Raw genomic sequence first — 20,923 nt, 5'->3', positions numbered from 1 at the left:
AAATTTAAACGAGTAAACGGAAAACCGAATAATCGAATAAAAATAGAAAATTTAAACAAAAATTGTGCAGAACTTCATATTTTTTTTAATTTAAAAGAATTTTTTCATAATTTTTGCTCTGTAAACAAAAATTTTAACGATTATTCGTAAAACCGTTTCAACAAATATTCGATTAATTGAAAAAAATTGCAAAATTCGTAAATCCCATCTAAATATTATTTAAAATATAAAATTTTTTACAACTTTAAAACGAATAATCGGAAAACCCAATAATCGAATAAAAAATTAATCGAATAAAAATAAAAAATTGTTCAGAATTTCATTTTTTTTTTACAAACAAAAATTTTAACGATTATTCGGAAAACCGTTTCAACAAATAATCGATTAATTGAAAAAATTTGCAAAATTCGTAAATCCCATCAAAATATTATTTAAAATATAAAATTTTTTACAAATTTAAAACGAATAATTGGAAAACCGAATAATGGATTAAAAAATTAATCGAATAAAAATAAAAAATTTTAACAAAAATTGTGCAGAATTTCATGTTGTTTTTAAATTACAATAATTTATTCATAATTTTTGCTCTGTAAACAAAAATTTTAACGATTATTCGGAAACCCGTTTTAATAAATAATCGATTAATTGAAAAAATATGCAAAATTCGTAAATCCCATCAAAATATTATTTAAAATATAAAATTTTTTACAAATTTAAAACGAATAATCGGAAAACCGAATAATCGATTAAAAAATTAATCGAATAAAAATAAAAAAAATTAAACAAAAATTGTACAAAATTTCATATTCTTTTTAAATTAAAACAATTTATTCATAATTTTTGCTCTGTAAACAAAAATTTTAACGATTATTCGGAAAACCGTTTCAACAAATAATCGATTAATTGAAAAAATTAGCAAAATTCGTAAATCTCATCAAAATATTATTTAAAATATAAAATTTTTTACAAAATTTAAACGAGTAAACAGAAAACCGAATAATCGACTAATAAATTAATCGAATAAAAAGAAAAAATTTAAACAAAAATTGTACAAAATTTCATATTCTTTTTAAATTAAAACAATTTATTCATAATTTTTGCTTTGTAAACCAAAATTTTAACGATTATTCGGAAAACCGTTTCAATAAATATTCGATTAATCGGAAAAATATGCAAAATTCGTAAATCCCATCAAAATATTATTTAAAATATAAAATTTCTTACAAAATTTAAACGAGTAAACGGAAAACCGAATAATCGATTAAAAAATTATTCGAATAAAAATAAAAAATGTTAACAAAAATTGTGCAGAATTTCATGTTGTTTTTAAATTACAATAATTTATTCATAATTTTTGCTCGGTAAACAAAAAATTTAACGATTATTCGGAAAACCGTTTCAATAAATATTCGATTAATTGAAAAAAAATTCAAAATTCTGGAATATCATAAGAATATTAGTTGAAATATGGAATTTTTTACAAAATATAAACGAGTAAACGAAAAACCGAATAATCGATTAAAAAATTAATGGAATAAAAATAAAAAATTTACACAAAAATTGTGCAGAATTTCCAATGTTAATTTTTTTGTACAAACTTTTTGGTTTAATCTTTAGCTTGTGTGACTTTCCAGGGCCTTTTGTATTTTAAACCTCAGTTTCTTCATGTCTGCTTAATATTTTATATTTTCTTTAACCCTAAACAAACCTTCTATGAAACAAATTCTTATTAAACAAAATTTATTTATCTGCTTTCTGTTGAATGCAATTAATATAAAAAATTTCTTTAAAATTTTATAGTTCAAACTTGTGGAAGTAAGTCAGGGTTACACAAGTTTAAAAAAAAAAACGTTTAAGATAAAAATCGCACTACTTCCTTTTCTGAGTAAGAAAAAAACAACAGGCAGACACCCTATAGCCACATCAAGATAATGGACAAAGTATTTGCTTTTAAATGAGAATTAAAAGTTCAATTCAGATTCAGATCGTTTTGTTTTAAACGATCTCGAAATATTTGGAAAGATATAGAACGGAAGTAGAGAGAAATGTAGAAATCTAGTTGTATTTTATGTTTTGGGCTTTTTTAGAGAGTTTTTAATGCAATTCCTGTTGTTTTGAGAGAGTAACTGTGTTAAAAGTGCTGCCAAGTTGATGTTAGTAATGAATAGATATGATTAACAATATGATTACAATTGGAGCCGCTGGCGGCAAACCACAGCAAGGGGGAGAGCAATGCATTGTAATATAAGCGACAAGAAAGATAATACGACATTTTAGAACCAAATAAAACGATTAAAGTTAATGATTTGATTATAAATTCAAAATTTAAAATTTTCTTTTAACATTCCAACTTCTTAATTAATTCAAAACCCTTAAAAACTTTCGGTAGGGCATTTAAACGTCATGACTTATTGCATATAAATCTCCTTGCTCTTTAAAAAATACAACTACATAGTTTATAGTTTATTTCAAAACCACAATTATTATATATTTCCGGTTTATGGTAAACAAAATTCTTCAATGAAAGTGAACAACATTTAAAATAAAAAACTTTAGTTCTACTCTTACACTCAACATGAAACAACTTATTATAAATCTAGTGCTAATCGCAATTTTAGCATGTTGCCCTTTGGGTAATTGCGCCGGAGAATTTATATCTGCAAAGAATAATACATATATTATACAACCGGCCAGAAAAGTAAGATGATTTGCATAAAAAAAAATATTTGTAAAAAATAATTCCCTGATTTTGTCGTATAGTTTACCTGGGACGAAGCTTCAAAAGAATGTGACAACCAAAATATGGATTTATTGACCATAGAAAATGAAACGAAAGCGGAAGAGATCAAGGAATTGCTAAAGAAAGTGTTTGCAGGTGAGAGATATAAGAAAATTATTGAGAGAGAAATTATAGAACATTTTCTAAGAGAAAAAAAGAAATTTGACAAGTTAAAAAAATTTCTTAAGAATTATTTCAAAATTCTTAATTTTTTTTTTCAAATTTTATTATAATTAAAAAAAACTATGTAACAAAATTTTCTTTTTCTTCCTTAGGCAAACCCATACCCCGTTTCTATTTAGGTGCCAATGATAAGGAAAAATTCCGTGAGTTTTATTGGATCACCTCTAAAGGCCGTGAACTCTTCACCTATACGAATTGGGATAGAACGGAGCCAAATAATTATCAAAAACTAAATGAACGTTGTGTACATATTGGCTTTTATGGCACCGAATTTTGGAATGATATTAATTGTAGTCGCAAATATGGTTTCATATGCCAAGAAAGACTTGATTTTAATAGTTTGTTACGTTCAATTAGCAGGGCTTAAGGCATAAATTATACGAGGAAATTGTAAAAGCATAAACTACAAATATTTTAATATAAAAAATTTCAAAAATTTATGTTTTTAAAAGAAAAATAAAAAAGTTTCAAAAAAATGTGGCATTTTAGTTTAATTTAGTTAATTAGTTATTTTGAAAGAAAATTTTAAAGAAAAATTATGATTTCTATTGTATAAACTTTACAATACACACATTAGTATATATAAGGCCATTTAAAAAAGTAGTAAAAAATACTACCTTTTTAAATTAAGTTTAAAATACCAGAGCTTTGCTTAAATTTTTATATAAACTCTCTAAAGACTTTTATTAATTAGAAAAATTAATTTCCCACGTTTTTAAATCATTTTTTAAAAAAGTAGTAAAAATATTACTTTTTTAAATTTTGTTTAAATTAAGTATTTTTTCAAAAAATAATAAAATTAAATGTATATTTATTATTTTATATGGAATTTTGTTCTTTTTGTACATTTTGAAAGCGTTTAAAAAAAGTAGTAGAAAATACTACCTTTTAAAATTTGGTTTAAAATCCCTGGCTTTTACATAAATTTGTGTAGAAACTCTATCAAAATATTTTATAAGTATAAAAATGTATTATATGCCTTTTTTAAGCCAGTATTAAAAAAGTAGTAAAAATACTACTTTTTGAAATTTAGCTGAAAGTCTTAAATTTTGTTTTAATTAAGCTTATTAGGTAATAATTAGGTAACTTTCAAGTTTATAAAGATTTTAAAAAAAAGTAGTAGAAATACTACTTTTTTAAAATTTTATTTTAAATTGCTTAGTTTGTTTTGAATTATAAAATGGCCATAAAATAGCAATTAAGATTCTAAAACGATCTAGCTATGTCCGTCCGTCTGTCTGCGAGTTGAAAACGCGATAGAGCCCAAATGAGCCCCCATACCAAAGTCCCCTCTATTCCTTTTCATAACTTTTAACTAAAATAATCATTTTAAAAAATCGCTAAATTTGCCTTACTTAATTTTTTTCTTTGTTTTTAACCTTCCATTTGTTTTTAATCTTGTTTTATGACCCTTAATGTTTGTGTTTTGATTTTAACACTCTATTTGTTTTGTTATTTCATAACACTAATCCCTTTGTTATGACAAAGTTTCCAAATTTTCTTTTACCTGCGATTTTATGACTCTTCAATGGAATGTTTTGATGGTGAGAAATCGCTAAATGTATCGCTCAATTTCTTGTTCTTCTTTAATGTAACGGTTTTTTAATGGCGGCTTTGTAACAGTGATGCCATTAGTACAGAAAATAAGAGAAAAATCACTTAATTCCTTATTTTCTTTATAAAATATTAAACAAATTGTGTTAATTAATGATTTTTAATAATAAAAATAAGGAAATTGAAACAAAATACCAATAATTACTTAAAAATAACACGATTGCTTAATTTTCTTTTTAACATGTTGAACATTTTTATTAATGAAAGTTTGTTAATTAGAAAAATAAGACAATTGCTTCATTTTGCCGTCGTTTCACAATAGATAATAAAAAAAGAATTGAAAAAGTTCTAAATAGTAGAAGATTTTCTTGGCAAATTATTTATAAATCTTTATTAAACATAAGTTGTTAATTTGAAAAAATAAGAAAATGCAACATTTTGTTTATTTTTCAAAGTAAGTATAAAATAGTAGTGGATATATTATTTTTAGTACTTTTTTATATTTTTGTTTAAATTTTGTTTAAAACAATTTTTAAAGGGTTTATTTAAAACAATTTAACATTATTTACGGTCTTTTTAAAAAAGTAGTATTTTTATTACTATTTTAAAATATTAAAAATTAACGTTATTTAAAGGGTTTAAATATAGTTAGACTAGTAGACATACGATTTTTTTTATGAAAAAGTAGTTTTAGCACATTTTTTTAATGAAAAAAGTAGTTTTTAGAATATATTTCAATATTAATGAAATTGAATTACAATAGGTTTCATTTATAATAATTTAAAATTGGTTAAATTTATATTAATTTAGAATTTTAGTGCTTCTAAATAACATTTAAAGTCTTTAAATATCTGTTATTAGTGATTTAGCTTTTTTAAAAAAGTTAGTATTTCTACTACTTTTCCAAAAATGTACAAAAATTAAAAAAAAAATAGTTTTGAAAGTTTTTTGAAAATGTTTTTTTAATAATGAATACCTTGAGTTCATTTATGTAGAATTTTTAAGTATTCAAAATTAAGCAATTTCGAGGTATTTTAAATTTGTTAAGCTGTAGCTTAAATTCTATTTAACTAAAACAGTTTTAAGTGAAATTTTATGAATGCCTGGAGTTTTCTTAACGATTTTCCTATAAAACACTTTTCAATCGCTCTTGTAGTTTAAAAGTTACAAGTATTTAACGATTTCTCACGATATTTTAGGCTTTACGTTACGTTAGATTCACTATTTACTTTTGAGTGAGGTTGTGGTCTTTACTAATTATACTTTAGAGTAAAAAAACTTGGCATTACCTTTTCCTTTTGGCATTTCAAACATAAACAATTAAACTAGCGATTTTTTTTAATGAATTTAACACATATGGCAGTTTGTTTGCTGCAGTTGAACATCTGGCAGTATTGCAATACTTCAAGTGACAAAAAAACTAGAGACGGGGTAGAAAATAAAAACTGCATTTCGTGTGTGTTTTTCTTATATTTTTATTGAAATTTTAACAATAACAAGCATGAATAAATTTAAATAAATTGTGTTAAAGAATTTAAGACAGATTTAGCATTAAAAATGTGAAAATTTAAGCTAAAAACATGATTTTATTACAAGCTTGAAAAATCCACACAAAAAAAACTTATTTTTTTTTGAGAAGAGAGCGAGAAAAAAAGTAATTTTTTTCTTCTTCTACATGAACACTAGCAACAACAAAAACAACAAACAGCATAAGTTTTTGTACAAGAGTGTGAATGTGTGTGAGTGTTTTCTGTTTCATATTTAAGAGAAGAGATATAAAAAGATTTTTTTTTATGGTGAAGAAATACAAAAAAAAAATTTATAATGTTTGAATAAATATATAAAATTAATTAAAATGAAGCAATAATTAATGCTGGTTAAGAGGAAAATTTACATAAAATTAAATTTTCAAGATTTTTGTTAAGAAAACCAAAACAAAAAAAGGAAAATTATAGAAAAAAAATTACAAAGAAAAAGAAGTGACGTCAAAAGCTAGAAGAAAAATACTTTTTTTTTACAAAAAATTCATGGAGGAGGTGTGTTAAAAAAAAGTGGAATATTTAAGAAAATTTCTAACAAAAAATTTATTGAAAAACATAAAAATGACGGACTGTCTGGATTCTTTGCTGACGAGCATGGTGAATACCTTTAACTCCGACTGCCCCTCTAATGCTGAAGTGGATCTAACCGATGATAAGACTTTGAAATGGCGAAATTTGTCAAAGAATCAATTTGCTGCTAAAGATAAAGATAAGAAAAATTGCCTGAAATCATTGACTACTAATAATACAACAGCTACTACGTTGGCAGAGGCGCAGCAGACCCAGCCAGAGGATGAAAATTTGAAAACACAGGCAAACAGCCAAGAGCAAAAGGTTAAAAATGAATTGGAAAATGATCGTGTTAGAGCAGGGGCAGGGGGCGATAAAGAAAAATTAGTTAGTACAAGTGAAGAAAATATAGAGCAAACATTCAAAGAGCTAGTAGAAGAGGTGGAGGAGGAGGAGGCTAATGAGGAGCAAAAGAAAAAAGAAACCACCCCAGAAAAGGCCACAAAGTCCGAACAATTATTATTATTAAGCTGTAATAATAAAGCAAAGGAAATACAAAATAATGTTAATAATAACAACAACAACAATAGTAGCAAAACCAATCAAAATCAAGGTCAGCCAGTTTCTACGAAACAAGCCAATACCCCAACAGCAGCAACAACAACAACAACTACTACTACAACTACAGCAAACAATCAAACTGAACTGAAACAGCAGCAACAACAATTAATTACTACAAATACAACAAATGTTAAGCAACCACAACAAGAAGAATTAACAATAAAAATCGAAAATATTGAAAAACAAAAAGAAATTTTAACAAACAAAACAAAAACAAAAGCCGACGACCAACACACAACAACTACAACAATAACACCAGAAGAAGCAGCAGCATCTCAAACAGCTATCATAAATATATGTTCTCCCTCTCCCAAAACACTTGTTGTTAAAACATCTCCACCAACAATAATAACAACAACAACAGAAGCAAACACACAGCCAGCTGCCCCCAACATAAACAAACAAAAACATCCTTTAAACAAACAACAACAAACTGAAAATACGGTAAACAATGAAAAAGAACAAGCAGAAGATGGTAAAGAAATAGAAAAAGAACAAGCAGATGATGGTAAAGAAAAAGAAGCAGCATCCATCATCACACCCCCACCCAAACAAAAACAACAACAAGAAAATCAACAAACAAATAACACCGTTAAACAAGCTAATGACGATGATGATGATAAACACACGAACTCTTCGGCCTCCATAATAAAACCGAATGCGCAAACGTTAAAAAACAACAACAACTGCAATACTATCACCACCACCCTCTCCACTACAAATATTGCAGCAGCTACTACTAGCAGCCCCCTCAAAAGCATAACTAATAATAACAACAACAATAAGGAATTTTGTAATTCAAATGATAATAAAACAGAAAACAATAACGGTGCAGCAACAACAACAGCAAAAATTAATGAGAGTGCTGGCAGTAGTTGTAGTATTAATGATGGGGAAGTTGTTTCTTATATAGAAAATCAAACTAAAGAGGTGCTTCATAGCAAAAACAATAACAACAACAACAATACTGCTGCTATTTCTGTGGCTCTACAAAATGATGGCGATAATGTAGATGTTAAAGGGGAGCAGCAGCAGGCTAATAATGATGTTAAAGGTGTTAAAAATGTGAGTATAACTTAATTACTTAACAAATTTATTTTTGCCTAAAGAGTAAATAGAAAAAATTGATAGAAAAATAGATATTTTTTTTAATAATTAAAGAAAAACACTGAGGGAAGAAAATGAATTTGGGGAAAATCTAAGAAATTATTCTTTTTAATTTAAAATGGAGATTTCTAATTTCAATTAAAATGAAATTGCTGATTAGACAGCTTAATTTTAAAAATGACATAATTAAGCGAAACATTGTGTTATAATGATTGTGGTCAAAGGAATGAATATTTTATGAAATTGTTTAGCTAATTATAAAACAAAGCTGGTTTAGGCATAATAAGAACAATGTAGAATTAAGAAATACCTCAATTTACTATAATGAAATATGTTCCACATGTATTTGAGGTTTTAGGGAATGATTGGAAAATGTTGTTGTACAGTTTATAACAATTATTAATTTAAATTAAATTAATAAAAATAATTTAAACACTTTATACTTCAATTTAAAGCATAAAATAGCATTTTTTAAAAACTAGTTAAAATACTACTTTTTTTAAAAAACAAATATTTATCAAATAATAATATCTACAACTTCTAAATATAGTTTCCAAGCAATTTGAAACATTTTTTTGGAATAGTAGTAGAAATACTACTATTTTCAAAAATCCAAATTAATGTAAAATTTAAATGTTTAAAGCAAATTTAATAATGGAAATAAAATTTCAACATTTTTAATCTAATTTTAATGCATTTTCTAAAAAGTACTAAAAATACTACTTTTTTAAATAAACAATATTTAATAAAAAATAATATGTAAAACTTTTAAATATTGTTTCCAAGCAATTTGAAACATTTTTTTGAATAGTAGTAGAAATACTACTATTTTCAAAAAGTTATATTAAACAGAAAAATATTATTTTAAAGCTTTAAATTTAAATGTTTAATACAAATTAAATAATGGCAATAAAATTTCAATACTTTTAACGTAATTTTAATGCATTTAGAGCATTTTGAAAAAAGTACTAAAAATACTACCTTTTTTAAATAAACAATATTTATAAAAAATAATATCTAAAACTTTTAAATATTGTTTCCAAGTAATTTGAAACTTTTTTTGAATAGTAGTAGAAATACTACTATTTTCAAAAGGCTTTATTAAACAGAAAAATATTATTTTAAAGCATTAAATTTAAATGTTAAATACAAATTAACTTATGGAAATAAAATTTTAATACTTTTAACACGATTTTAATGCATTTAGAGCACTTTAAAAATAGTACTAAAAATACTACTTTTTTTAAATAAAAAAAATTTATAAAAAATAATATCTAAGACTTCTAAATATAGTTTCAAAGCAATTTGAAACATTTTTGGAATAGTAGTAGAAATACTACTATTTTCAAAAAGCTTTATTAAACAGAAAAATATTACTTTAAAGCATTCAATTTAAATGTTTAATACAAATTAAATAATGAAAATAAAATTTCAATACTTTTAACACGATTTTAATGCATTAAAAAAAAGTACTAAAAATACTACTTTTTTTAAATAAACAATATTTATAAAAAATAATATCTAAAACTTTTAGGTAATGTTTCCAAGCAATTTAAAAATTTTTTGGAATAGTAGTAGAAATACTACTATTTTCTAAAAGCTTTATTAAACAGAAACATATTATTTTAAAGCTTTAAATTTAAATGTTTAATACAAATTAAATAATGAAAATAAAATATCAACACTTTTAACGTTATTTTAATGCATTTAGAGCACTTTAAAAAAAGTACTAAAAATACTACTTTTTTTAAATAAACAATATTTATAAAAAATAATATCTAAAACTTCTAAATATAGTTTCAAAGCAATTTGAAACATTTTTTAAATAGTAGTAGAAATACTACTATTTTCAAAAAGCTTTATTAAACAGAAAAATATTATTTTAAAGCTTTCAATTTAAATGTTTAATACAAATTAACTAATGGCAATAAAATTTCAATACTTTTAACACGATTTTAATGCATTTAGAGCACTTTAAAAAAAGTACTAAAAATACTACTTTTTTTAAATAAACTATATTTATAAAAAATAATATGTAAAATTTTTAAATATTGTTTCCAAGCAATTTGAAATTTTTTTTTGAATAGTAGTAGAAATACTACTATTTTCAAAAAGCTTTATTAAAGTGAAAAATACTATTTTAAAGCTTTAAATTTAAATGTTTAATACAAATTAAATAATGGAAATAAAATTTCAATACTTTTAACGTAATTTTAATGCATTTAGAGCATTTTTAAAAAAAGTACTAAAAATACTACTTTTTTAAATAAACAAAAATTTATAAAAAATAATATATAAGCTAAGCAAGATACTTATAAATATTGTTTCCAAGTAATTTGAAATTTTTTTTGATTAGTAGTAGAAATACTACTATTTTCAAAAAGTTATATTAAACAGAAAAATATTATTTTAATGCTTTCAATTTAAATTTTTAATACAAATTAAATAATGGAAATAAAATTTCAACACTTTTAACGTAATTTTAATGCATTTAGAGCATTTTGAAAAAAGTACTAAAAAATAAAACTTTTTTAAAACGCTAAATTAACATTAAAAATATAATCTAAAACGTTTAAATATTATTTTGAGGCTGCATAAACATTTTTTAAAATAGTAGTAGAAATACTACTTTTTAAAAAATCCAAATAGATTAATTTTTAATCAAATAAAGATAATAATACTTGTATAAACAATTAAAATAAAGTTAATACTTATCAAAATTCTTCTTTCCCCCTCCTTTTAGACCCCACTGGATGCCGGTATCACCTTAAGCGAAAGTCTGCCAAAATCTGTAACAGATTCGGTGGAATTATCGACCACTAATCCAGCAGAGTCGCATGCCAACCTCATATCTGATGATAACAAACCATTGGCTGATAAACAACAGCCCCCTTCTAAACGTGGTAGAGGCAGAACAAAAAAATATTCGACCACAGATACCGATAACAGTGCTACTACTTCTCAGCCTCATACGTCCAACACCAATGATTTACCACCTACAACGGAACGTCACAGTTCCCCTCTCAATAGTGAACGTAAATTGACACGCAAACGTAAAAATCCTCAGGAGGAGGATGTAGAAATGGGTGGTCTTCTAAGTAATAAATCGGAAGATGATGAGGGCAAAAGAACTAGGCGTAGTGAACGTTTGTGCAATCGTTTGGATGGCTTTAAAATATTCGAAGAAGACAAGGAACCTGAGGAATCTAAAAACAATGAAAGTAATGATTCTCCTACCAGAAAAACACTAAGACTAACAGTTGATGAGAAAACTCCACCTAAAAAACGGGGACGCAAGGCAAAAGTACAACTGGAAATGGGGAAATTACAGCAGCAGCAAGACAATGAACAAATTTCAACCACAACAACTAACACTAACTTTAAAAAACATAACCCCGAAGCAGCTGTTATAGTGCCCAAACGTTCGCAGCGGCGCATAAAACCCACAACCAAAATTTTGGAAAACGATGAGCTGCGCTATGAGTTTGAGACCAAGAATATAGTAAGAATGACTGCCCAAAATTGGAATAGCTCAGAACAGCAACAGCAAAATGACTCTACCACGCCCACACATCAAATTGTCACACAAAATGAGCAGACCACCACCACAAATTCCAAGCAGAAGAGTGAAAAATCCGACAACAGCAATGACAGCCATCCCACAGGCACTAGTAATATCAAAAAGAAGCTTTTTCCCTGCCCGGACATTAAAAAGTTCCTGCAGGAAATAAAATCGGGCAAATGGAATCTAAATCGCTCACCCGAAGACAAAAAGCTAAGCAAGAAACAGCAGCGCAAGCTGAACAAACAAAAGGATAAATATTTCGAAAGAATGGGCCTAAGACGCAATGTCAGCAATGAGTCTAGTGACAATGACAGTTTAAGTGACAATGCCGAGTTTGTGCCCACCACTCGAGTGCAAGTGGGCAAACCTAGTGTTACTTTAAGGGGGCGCAAAGACACCACCACCACACAGCCTGCCCCAGCAGCAGTTGCTGCCACACACAGATCGGTTTCCTCCTCATCGACACCGCCCCAAACTAGAAGAACACAAAGACAGAAAACCAATCAAACCCAAAACGACAAAGTGGTGGAATTAAAGTCTTTAAATGCTTCAGTAGTAGCGGAAAATACAACTACTACCTCTATACCGGCCACCTCTGTGCAAAATTCTTCTTCAAATTCCTCCTCTACGGCAGCAGTAGCGGAAGTTGCGGGAAAATCTTCATTTGATTGTTTATGCCATATCACCTCCAACTATTGCACGCCCATGATTAAGGAGACCCAATATTGTTGGGCTATCGACAATATAGATGAGGAAAAGGTGGGCTGTTCTAATCAATTAACGGGTGAAGTGTTAAATTTGTTTAGGGCCAGCCAAAGATCGGTCTATATGGTGTTGTGTGAGGAACATCAGAAGAGATTAAAGGCTCATAACTCGTGTCCGTCGTGTGGCATATTTTGTACGCAGGTAAGACTTTTTTCACACAAAACATTGTTAGCTACACTTTAAAAATATATTAAATCAGTTTTGAACATTTTTTAAAAATAGTAGTAAAAATACTACTTTTTTCAAAAACTCAAAATAACATTAAATATCGATTTAAAAAACTTTAAATGTTTTCTAAAGCCATTAAAAATGATTTTGAAGCAGTTTAGAACATTTTTAAAAATAGTAGTAGAAATACTACTTTTTTCAAAAACACAAAATATGGTTAAATATCGATTTAAAAAACTTTAAATGTTTTCTAAATCTCTAAACATGATTTTAAGACAATTTACAACATTTTTAAAAATAGTAGTAGAAATACTACTTTTTTCAAAAACTCAAAATATGGTTTACTATCGATTTAAAAAACTTTAAATGTTTTCTAAAGCCCTTAAACATGATTTTTAAAACAATTTACAACATTTTTAAAAATAGTAGTAGAAATATTATTTTTTCAAAAACTCAAAATAAGGTTAAATATCGATTTAAAAAACTTTAAATGTTTTCTAAAGCCCTTAAATATGATTTTGAAAACAATTTACAACAGTTTTAAAAATAGTAGTAGAAATACTACTTTTTTCAAAAACACAAAATAATATTAAAAATCTATTTAAAACATTTTAAATGTTTTCGAAAGCCCTTGAAAATGATTTTAAGACAATTTACATCAATTTTAAAAATAGTAGTAGAAATACTACTTTTTTCAAAAACAGAAAATAATGTTGAAAATCAATTTAAAACACTTTAAAAGCTTTCTAAATCCATTAAAAATTATTTTAAGAGCATTTACAACATTATTAAAAATAGTAGTAGAAATACTACTTTTTACAAAAACACAAAATAATGTTAAAAATCTATTTTAAACATTTTAAATAATTTTAAAGCAGTTTAAAATTTATTTTAAAAATAGTAGTAAAAATACTACTTTTTTCAAAAACACAAAATAATGTTGAAAATCAATTTTAAATACTTTAAACATTATCCAAAGCCCTTAAAAATGATTTTGAAGCAGTTTAGAACATTTTTAAAAATAGTAGTAGAAATACTACTTTTTCAAAAATCAAAATTAATGTGAAAAATCAGATTTAACCGCTATAAAAATAAATTTTAAATCAAAATTAAACAAAAAATCTTTATATTTTTCATTACTAAGCAAAACTCCTTTAAAAAACTTTTATTTTTTCAGGGAAAATTTATCTTGTGCAAACAAAAACACTTCTTTCATGCCGCCTGTGCCCAGCGCATTGTGCTCAGCTCGAAATACGATCCCCAACAACCTGCCTCGAAGAATGCTAGTCGTACATTGGTGCTGAAATGTCCTCACTGTGGCCTGGACACAACCGAACGCACCTCCACCATCACCATGAAAACCCAAACCGTGCCCATATTCCAGGCCACACAAAAACCCCTGACAACCTCGCTAGCCAACAATAATAGTGTCACAAATTCCTCGCTTAATCTGCTGGGCAGTACAAATAGTCCTGCTTCTTTAAGTTGGTCTACAAGTGTTATAAGGCCGTATGTTAATATCAACTATGACAAACTAATACCCGAGTCTGTTATGAATGTGGTGAATGCCCGAGGACGCACTTTACAGGCACACAATCAGGTGACGGAATTCACCACCAAAGACATGTATTATGCGGTGAAAAATGATGATCTCGAAAGGGTGGCGGAGATATTGGGTAAATTTTTAAAATTCTTTTATAAATGTTTTGATATTAATTTTGTTTTTACTTTTTCTTTCAGCCTCCAATTATGATGTCACAACTTGCATGCGTGAGTTTTACCACGGCACATGTTTGCATTTGGTGGCCCATTATGGCACCATACAAATGGCCTATTTGTTGTTGTGCCAGGGTGTTGGCTCTGATTTTATAAATATGATGGATCGTGAGCTACGCACGGCCATTATGTGTGCTGTCAAGGAGGAAAAATGCAATATTGTTAATCTGTTTATACAAAATCGTGCTGATTTGGCTTTAAGGGTAAGTTTTGAAAAAAGTAGTATTTTTACTACGTTTTTATGCTTTACAATTTTATTTTAAACTTTAAATTTATGTTTAATTTTTAAATTTGAGGTGTTTAAATCATATTTTTCACATTAATTGGCTTTTTGAAAATAGTAGTATTTCTACTACTATTTTAAAAAAATGTTTCAAACTGCAGCAAAATAATATTAAAACGTTTTAGATAACATTTTGATTGATAATTTTATATTTTTAAAAAGGTAGTATTTTACTACTATTTTAGAAATGCTCTTTATGCTTTAAAATTGTGTTAAAAGTGTTTAAATTTTATTTTTTTTATTTAATTTGAGTTTAAAATTTATATTTAAAGAATGTAAATTATATTTTTGACATTAATTAAGATTTTTCAAAAAAGTAGTATTTCTACTACTATTTTAAATTTTGTTTTAAAATGCTTCTAAATAATATTTAAACGTTTAAGATAAAATTTTTAATGTTAATTTGCGTTTTTAAAAAAGTAGTATTTTTACTACTATTTTAAAAATGATTCTTTATGCCTTAAATGACTTCTAAAATATTTAAATTCTATTTTTAACATTAAATTTGCTTACTAAATTTAAATTTAATGAGTTTAAATTATCATTTTCTTATTAATTTAACTTTTTGAAAAAAGTAGTATTTCTACTACTATTTTTAAAAATGCTGTAAACTGTTTTAAAATTATTTTTTAAGGATTTAAATAACGTTTAAAATTTTTAAAATTGATTTCTAACCATATTTTGTATTGTTGAAAATAGTAATATTTCTACTACTATTTTAAAAAATAATGTAAACTGTTTTTAAATTATTTTTAATAAACTTAAATAATGTTTTATGTGTTAGAATTCGATTTTTAACGTTATTTGGTGTTTTTGAAAAAAGTAGTATTTCTACTACTATTTTTAAAAAATGTTGTAAACAGTTATAAAATCACTTTTAAAGGCTTAGATAACGTTTAAAGTTTTTAAAATTGATTTTTAACCTAATTTTGTGTTTTTGAAAAAAGTAATATTTGTACTACTATTTTTAAAAAAGCTGCTTACTGTTTTAAATTTTTATTAATGGCCTTAAATAAAGTTTTACGTGTTTAAATTCGATTTTTAAGATTATATGCTGTGTTTGAAAAAAGTAGTATTTCTACTACTATTTTAAAAATGCTTTAATAATAAAATTATAACATTATTTTTGCTCTATAGGGTCCCGATGGCCATACAGTTTTACATATTGCAGCACGTACTGGTAACTTGGAAATTCTTAAGTTAATCGTTCATAGTTATAAGGCCAGTAAAGATGTCTCACAATTTCTAAGTTTCATTAATGCCCAAGATGATGGCGGTTGGACGGCCATGGTCTGGGCAGCAGAATTGGGTCACACGGATATCGTAAGGTATGTTAACATAATTATTATTCTGATAAAAGTTTGAAATTTCATTTGAATTCGAAAATTTTATTTACAGTTTACTATTGCAACAAGGTGCTGATCCAAATATCTGCGATAATGACAATAATACCGTGTTACACTGGGCGGCATTACAAAATCATGACTTGGATACAATAACAGTATTATTAAAGGCGGGCATTAATTGTAATATACAAAATGTGGAGGGTGAAACGCCGCTGTAAGTTGAGATTTAGAATTAAATAAGATTTTTATAAACTTGATGATAATTCTCTCTTTTTAGACATATTGCCTGCCGTCTGTCGAGTAAAAAACTCTGCCTTTTACTCATTTTCAATGGTGCCGATTTAATGCTGCGCAATCGTTCCGATGAGCTGCCCTACGACTGCATACCCGATGAACATTCTGATTGTGCCCGCCATGTGGGCTTTCAAATGGAAATGCATGCTTTACATCGCCGTCGTTCGAATATTGTGTGTGGCGATATCAGCAATGGTAGGGAGTTGTGTCCTATACAAGCATTGCGTAATGAAAACAATGTGGTGCCCGTGGAAGAAGCTGATCAATTGATGTTGCCCGATTTTCGCTACATAACTGATACCATAATTTTACAGAATTCCGTACAAATCGATCAAAGGGTATCACAAATGCGTATTTGTAATTGTGCCGATGGGTAAGTGGCAAAAGTGACTAAAATTTTAAACATTTTATTTATGTTATTTGTTTATTAGTTGTACCACCGATCGCTGTCAATGTACGGGAGCTTCTGATCGCAGCTGGTATACAGCAGAAGGTCGTCTCAGTGCTGATTTCAATTTTGAAGATCCTGCTGTTTTATTCGAGTGCAATGATGTCTGCAATTGTAATAAGGTATTTAATCATTTTATATACAAAAGTCTGTTCAGTTTACTTGAGTTTTCATTTAACTTTTACAGCGCTTTTGCAAAAATCGTGTAGTACAAAATGGCATTACCATACCTCTGCAAGTTATCGAATGCGAGGACACCACCAAGGGCTGGGGTGTACGCACTATGGTCCATATACCCAAGGGCAGCTTTGTGGCCGTCTATACGGGTGAGATTCTCACGGAAATGGAAGCTGATCGTCGCATGGATGATTCATACTTTTTTGATTTGGGCCACAATCATTGCATCGATGCCAATTACTATGGCAATGTTAGTCGTTTCTTTAATCATTCGTGTGAGCCGAATATAGTGCCAGTTAGGGTGTTTTATCAGCATCAGGATTATCGTTTTCCGAAAATTTCGTTTTTCACCTGTCGTGACATAGAGGTGGGAGAGGAGATTTGGTAAGTTGAAATTTACTTTTTAAATAAATTAAATAAATATAAAAGCTTTAAACTTTCCTTAAGGCGTTTTGAGAGCTTTTTGTGATTTTTTAAATTTAAAGCCGTAATTTATGAATATTTCTTTGTTTTTATAAATTTTGTTGGACTTTTATTAATTTTAGCAAAAAAAGCTTTTTTTGAGCTTTTTAGTTTTTTTAACAATATATACATAAATATTCGAGTTTTTCATAGTAAAACTTTAATTTAACAAATAATTCGTTAATTTTTAATATTTTTATACATTTTTTAAAAAAAGCTTTTTCAAGCTTTTTGGTTTTTAACACGATATATACATAAATATTAATTTTTTTCAATCTAAAACTTTAATTTAACTAACAATTCGTTATTTCCTACAATTTTTTAATATTTTTATACATTTTTGAAAAAAAGCTTTTTTGAGCTTTTTAGTTTTTTACATGATATATACATAAATATTCGATTTTTTCATTCTAAAGCTTTAATTTAACAAATAAATCGTTATTTCCTACAATTTTTAATATTTTGATTTATTTTTGAAAAAAGCTTTTTCGAGCTTTTTAGTTTTTTACATGAATTATACATAAATATTAGATTTTTTCATTCTAAAGCTGTAATTTAACAAATAAATCGTTATTTTCTACAATTTTTTAATATTTTTATCCATTTTTTTAAAAAAGCTTTTTCAAGCTTTTTGGTTTTTACACGATATATACATAAATATTATTTTTTTTCAATCTAAAACTTTAATTTAACTAACAATTCGTTATTTCCTACAATTTTTAATATTTTCATTTATTTTTGAAAAAAAGCTTTTTTGAGCTTTTTAGTTTTTTACATGAATTATACATAAATATTAGATTTTTTCAATCTTAAGTTGTAATTTAACATATAATTCGTTATTTCGTACAATTTTTTAATATATTTATACATTTTTGAAAAAAAGCTTTTTGAGCTTTTTAGTTTATTACCCGAAATATACATAAATATTCGATTTTTTTCAATCTAGATATATAATTTTACAAATATTTCGTTATTTCCTACAATTTTTAATGTTTTTATTAGTTTTTAGAAAAAAAGCTTTTTAGTTTTTTACCCGAAATATATATAAATATTCGATTTTTTCAAATTTTGTTAACCTTTTTCTCTTCAGCTTTGACTACGGCGACAAATTTTGGTCCATCAAAAATCGTTATTTCACCTGCAAATGCCAGTCCACCACTTGCCGTTACCCCAGTTTACTTTTGGAAAATGGTGATGAAGAAATGGAAGACCAAGAAATGCGGCCGGTCACTATTAACGAAAGTCAAACAATAACAGTAACATCTTCATCCACTTCATCACCCTCAACAGCCAGCAACAACTCAGCGCATCAACAGCAGCAAATAATGCAAGCTGAACTTTTGCTACCCAACAACAATGAACTCTCTATAATTCCTATTAACCCCTCCACTTCATTAGCCTCGTTGCCCACAAACACCACCAACGGAACTCCTTAGCTCATGGACATACAAAACTATTCCATTATTATACTATACGAAAGTTAAGAAAACTTTCGTTAACTCCTTCTTACTTAAACAAATGCGTTTCTTTCTCCTTCCCTCCTCCTACGCTTTAGGTGTTTGTATAAAACAAAGCTTTTGATGTGTAAGTCCTAAATTTTTTTTTTTGTTTAGCTAGTTTTTAAGAGTTTTTATTAAGCTGTGTGTGTAAGTAGTTAAACGTGTATTTTCTTTTAGTTTCTAAGATCATTGGAAAAACAAGTAACACATTGAAATTTAATGCTGAATACCAAAATTTTGTTAAAAAAAAAAAATCATGTACAAACCAGATAAAAAGAACAGCTTTTTCGCAGAATAAGTTGAATTGAAGGAAAATGTTAAAATTGTGCGAGAAAATGTGGCAAAAGTAAATTATTTGGAAAAAAGCTTTCATTTATTATATTTTGATGAATATAGCCCTAAAGCTTTTAAACATTTTCTAAAAGCTTTTTTGAAAATACATTCAAATATAGCTTTTGTTTGCTGCTGAGTGTTATACATTATTACTGATTGTTATAAAATCGTTTAATTTGCATTTAATTTGGGTTTCCATATAAAGCTTTTATTTTTTCTAAAAAAGCTTTTAGCTTTTGTTTATATTTTTGGAAGATTTCGTTAAAATTTAAATGAAATCATAAAAGCTTTTGTTTTATTTAAAAGAAAATCTGTAAAAATTAATGATAAAGCTTTTTTCAATCAAAAAGCTTTAAAGTTTTTCATTATTTTTTAAAAGCTTTTACAAAATTTTACATAACATCTGCCATATTTAAACCTACAAATGATTTTGTGGCTTGTTTTATATAAATTCTATATAATTTGGCAAAAAAGCTGTAAAATTTAATTATAAAGCTTTTTTCAAGCAAAAAGCTTGAAATCTTTTATCTATTTTTTAAAAGCTTTTACAAAATTTTACATAAAATCTGCCATATTTAAACCTACAAATGATTTTGTGGCTTGTTTTATATAAATTCTATATAATTTGGCAAAAAAGCTTTTTTATTTGAAAGTTTTTTTTTGGGGGCTTTCAACAAAAAAAATTTATTTTCTTTAAACTAGTTGCAATTTTGTTACACATTTTGAAAGCATTTTCCTGCAATTTAGTAGCCAATAATCAAAAATTATTTTTTAATTTAAAAGCTCTTTAAGATTTTCTGTTATTCTATTAAAAAAAATCCTAAAAGTTTTTAAAGCTTTTTTATTTAATATTCGTTATAATTACTTGACACTACCAAAAATGCATCACAAACTTTAATTTTTTTTTAAAATTCTTAAGTTTTTCTTTGTTTTATATTACACAACAACTGCCATATAATTTAAAGCTTTTTGAAAGCTTTTAGCTCTTGAATACATTGTTTTATTTACGGTCCTTTAAAATACACAAACAATATATAACCATAAGTGCCTAAAATATAGTAAAAAATACATAAAACAAAACTGATTTAAGTTCCATTTTTAATAAATTTATTGTTTTATTTTTAAATACTATAAAAAAGAGCTTTTTGTTTTAGTTTTTTACACAAACAAAATAGTCAATTAGCATGTAAGTTTTTTTTGTTTTTTTTTTAATAATTGATTAATAAGGCTTGTCTGTCCGTTTTCTCTTGTTTTATTTATTATTTTTACAAATTTTTAATTTCCAAAGAGACTGCGTTATAGATTTCGTTTTAGTAGTTTTTCTTTTAATTGTTTTTAAGCAAATTATTATATTGATTGTTTTGTTACTAATATTATTTTCTAGTTTTTTTTGTTTGTTTTGTTTTAATTTAGTTAAATCTTGTTTTTTTCCCCTAGATTTAAGACAAAATATTAGTATATAAGTAATAATCACAAAGTATAAAGGGTTTTCTTGAGAATATAAGATATATT

At 26.3% G+C, this 20,923-nt stretch overlaps 2 protein-coding genes across 2 annotated transcripts; both read left to right on the top strand.

Annotated features, from left to right (window-relative positions):
* Positions 1-2,569: 2,569 nt before the first annotated feature.
* On the top strand, positions 2,570-3,438 carry LOC135958859 (lectin subunit alpha-like). The gene is made up of 3 exons (XM_065509794.1): positions 2,570-2,698; positions 2,761-2,875; positions 3,055-3,438. The coding sequence occupies exons 1-3, from the start codon at positions 2,576-2,578 to the stop codon at positions 3,327-3,329; spliced, it is 513 nt and encodes a 170-aa protein (XP_065365866.1). The 5' UTR covers positions 2,570-2,575; the 3' UTR covers positions 3,330-3,438.
* Positions 3,439-5,958: 2,520 nt separating this feature from the next.
* Positions 5,959-19,116, top strand: G9a (histone-lysine N-methyltransferase G9a). Its single transcript, XM_065508962.1, has 10 exons — positions 5,959-8,253; positions 11,039-12,766; positions 13,971-14,469; positions 14,534-14,772; positions 15,990-16,180; positions 16,251-16,412; positions 16,476-16,865; positions 16,924-17,062; positions 17,128-17,501; positions 18,670-19,116. The coding sequence occupies exons 1-10, from the start codon at positions 6,619-6,621 to the stop codon at positions 19,013-19,015; spliced, it is 5,703 nt and encodes a 1,900-aa protein (XP_065365034.1). The 5' UTR covers positions 5,959-6,618; the 3' UTR covers positions 19,016-19,116.
* Positions 19,117-20,923: the final 1,807 nt, after the last annotated feature.

This window comes from Calliphora vicina, chromosome 4 (genome assembly GCF_958450345.1).
Source record: "Calliphora vicina chromosome 4, idCalVici1.1, whole genome shotgun sequence".
NCBI classification, from domain to species: domain Eukaryota; kingdom Metazoa; phylum Arthropoda; class Insecta; order Diptera; family Calliphoridae; genus Calliphora; species Calliphora vicina.
The sequence above is the reverse complement of the archived record's forward strand: the minus strand, read 5'-3'. Positions and strand labels throughout refer to the sequence as shown.

Excerpts from the sequence above, each read along its gene's own strand:
- LOC135958859 (XM_065509794.1), top strand. The coding sequence starts at position 2,576 with ATGAAACAACTTATTATAAATCTAGTGCTAATCGCAATTTTAGCATGT. Across the intron at positions 2,699-2,760 it reads TTATACAACCGGCCAGAAAA|TTTACCTGGGACGAAGCTTC; the intron begins GTAAGATGATTT and ends TTTGTCGTATAG. Across the intron at positions 2,876-3,054 it reads GCTAAAGAAAGTGTTTGCAG|GCAAACCCATACCCCGTTTC; the intron begins GTGAGAGATATA and ends TTTCTTCCTTAG.
- G9a (XM_065508962.1), top strand. The coding sequence starts at position 6,619 with ATGACGGACTGTCTGGATTCTTTGCTGACGAGCATGGTGAATACCTTT. Across the intron at positions 16,413-16,475 it reads GTGGAGGGTGAAACGCCGCT|ACATATTGCCTGCCGTCTGT; the intron begins GTAAGTTGAGAT and ends CTCTCTTTTTAG. Across the intron at positions 16,866-16,923 it reads ATTTGTAATTGTGCCGATGG|TTGTACCACCGATCGCTGTC; the intron begins GTAAGTGGCAAA and ends TTTGTTTATTAG.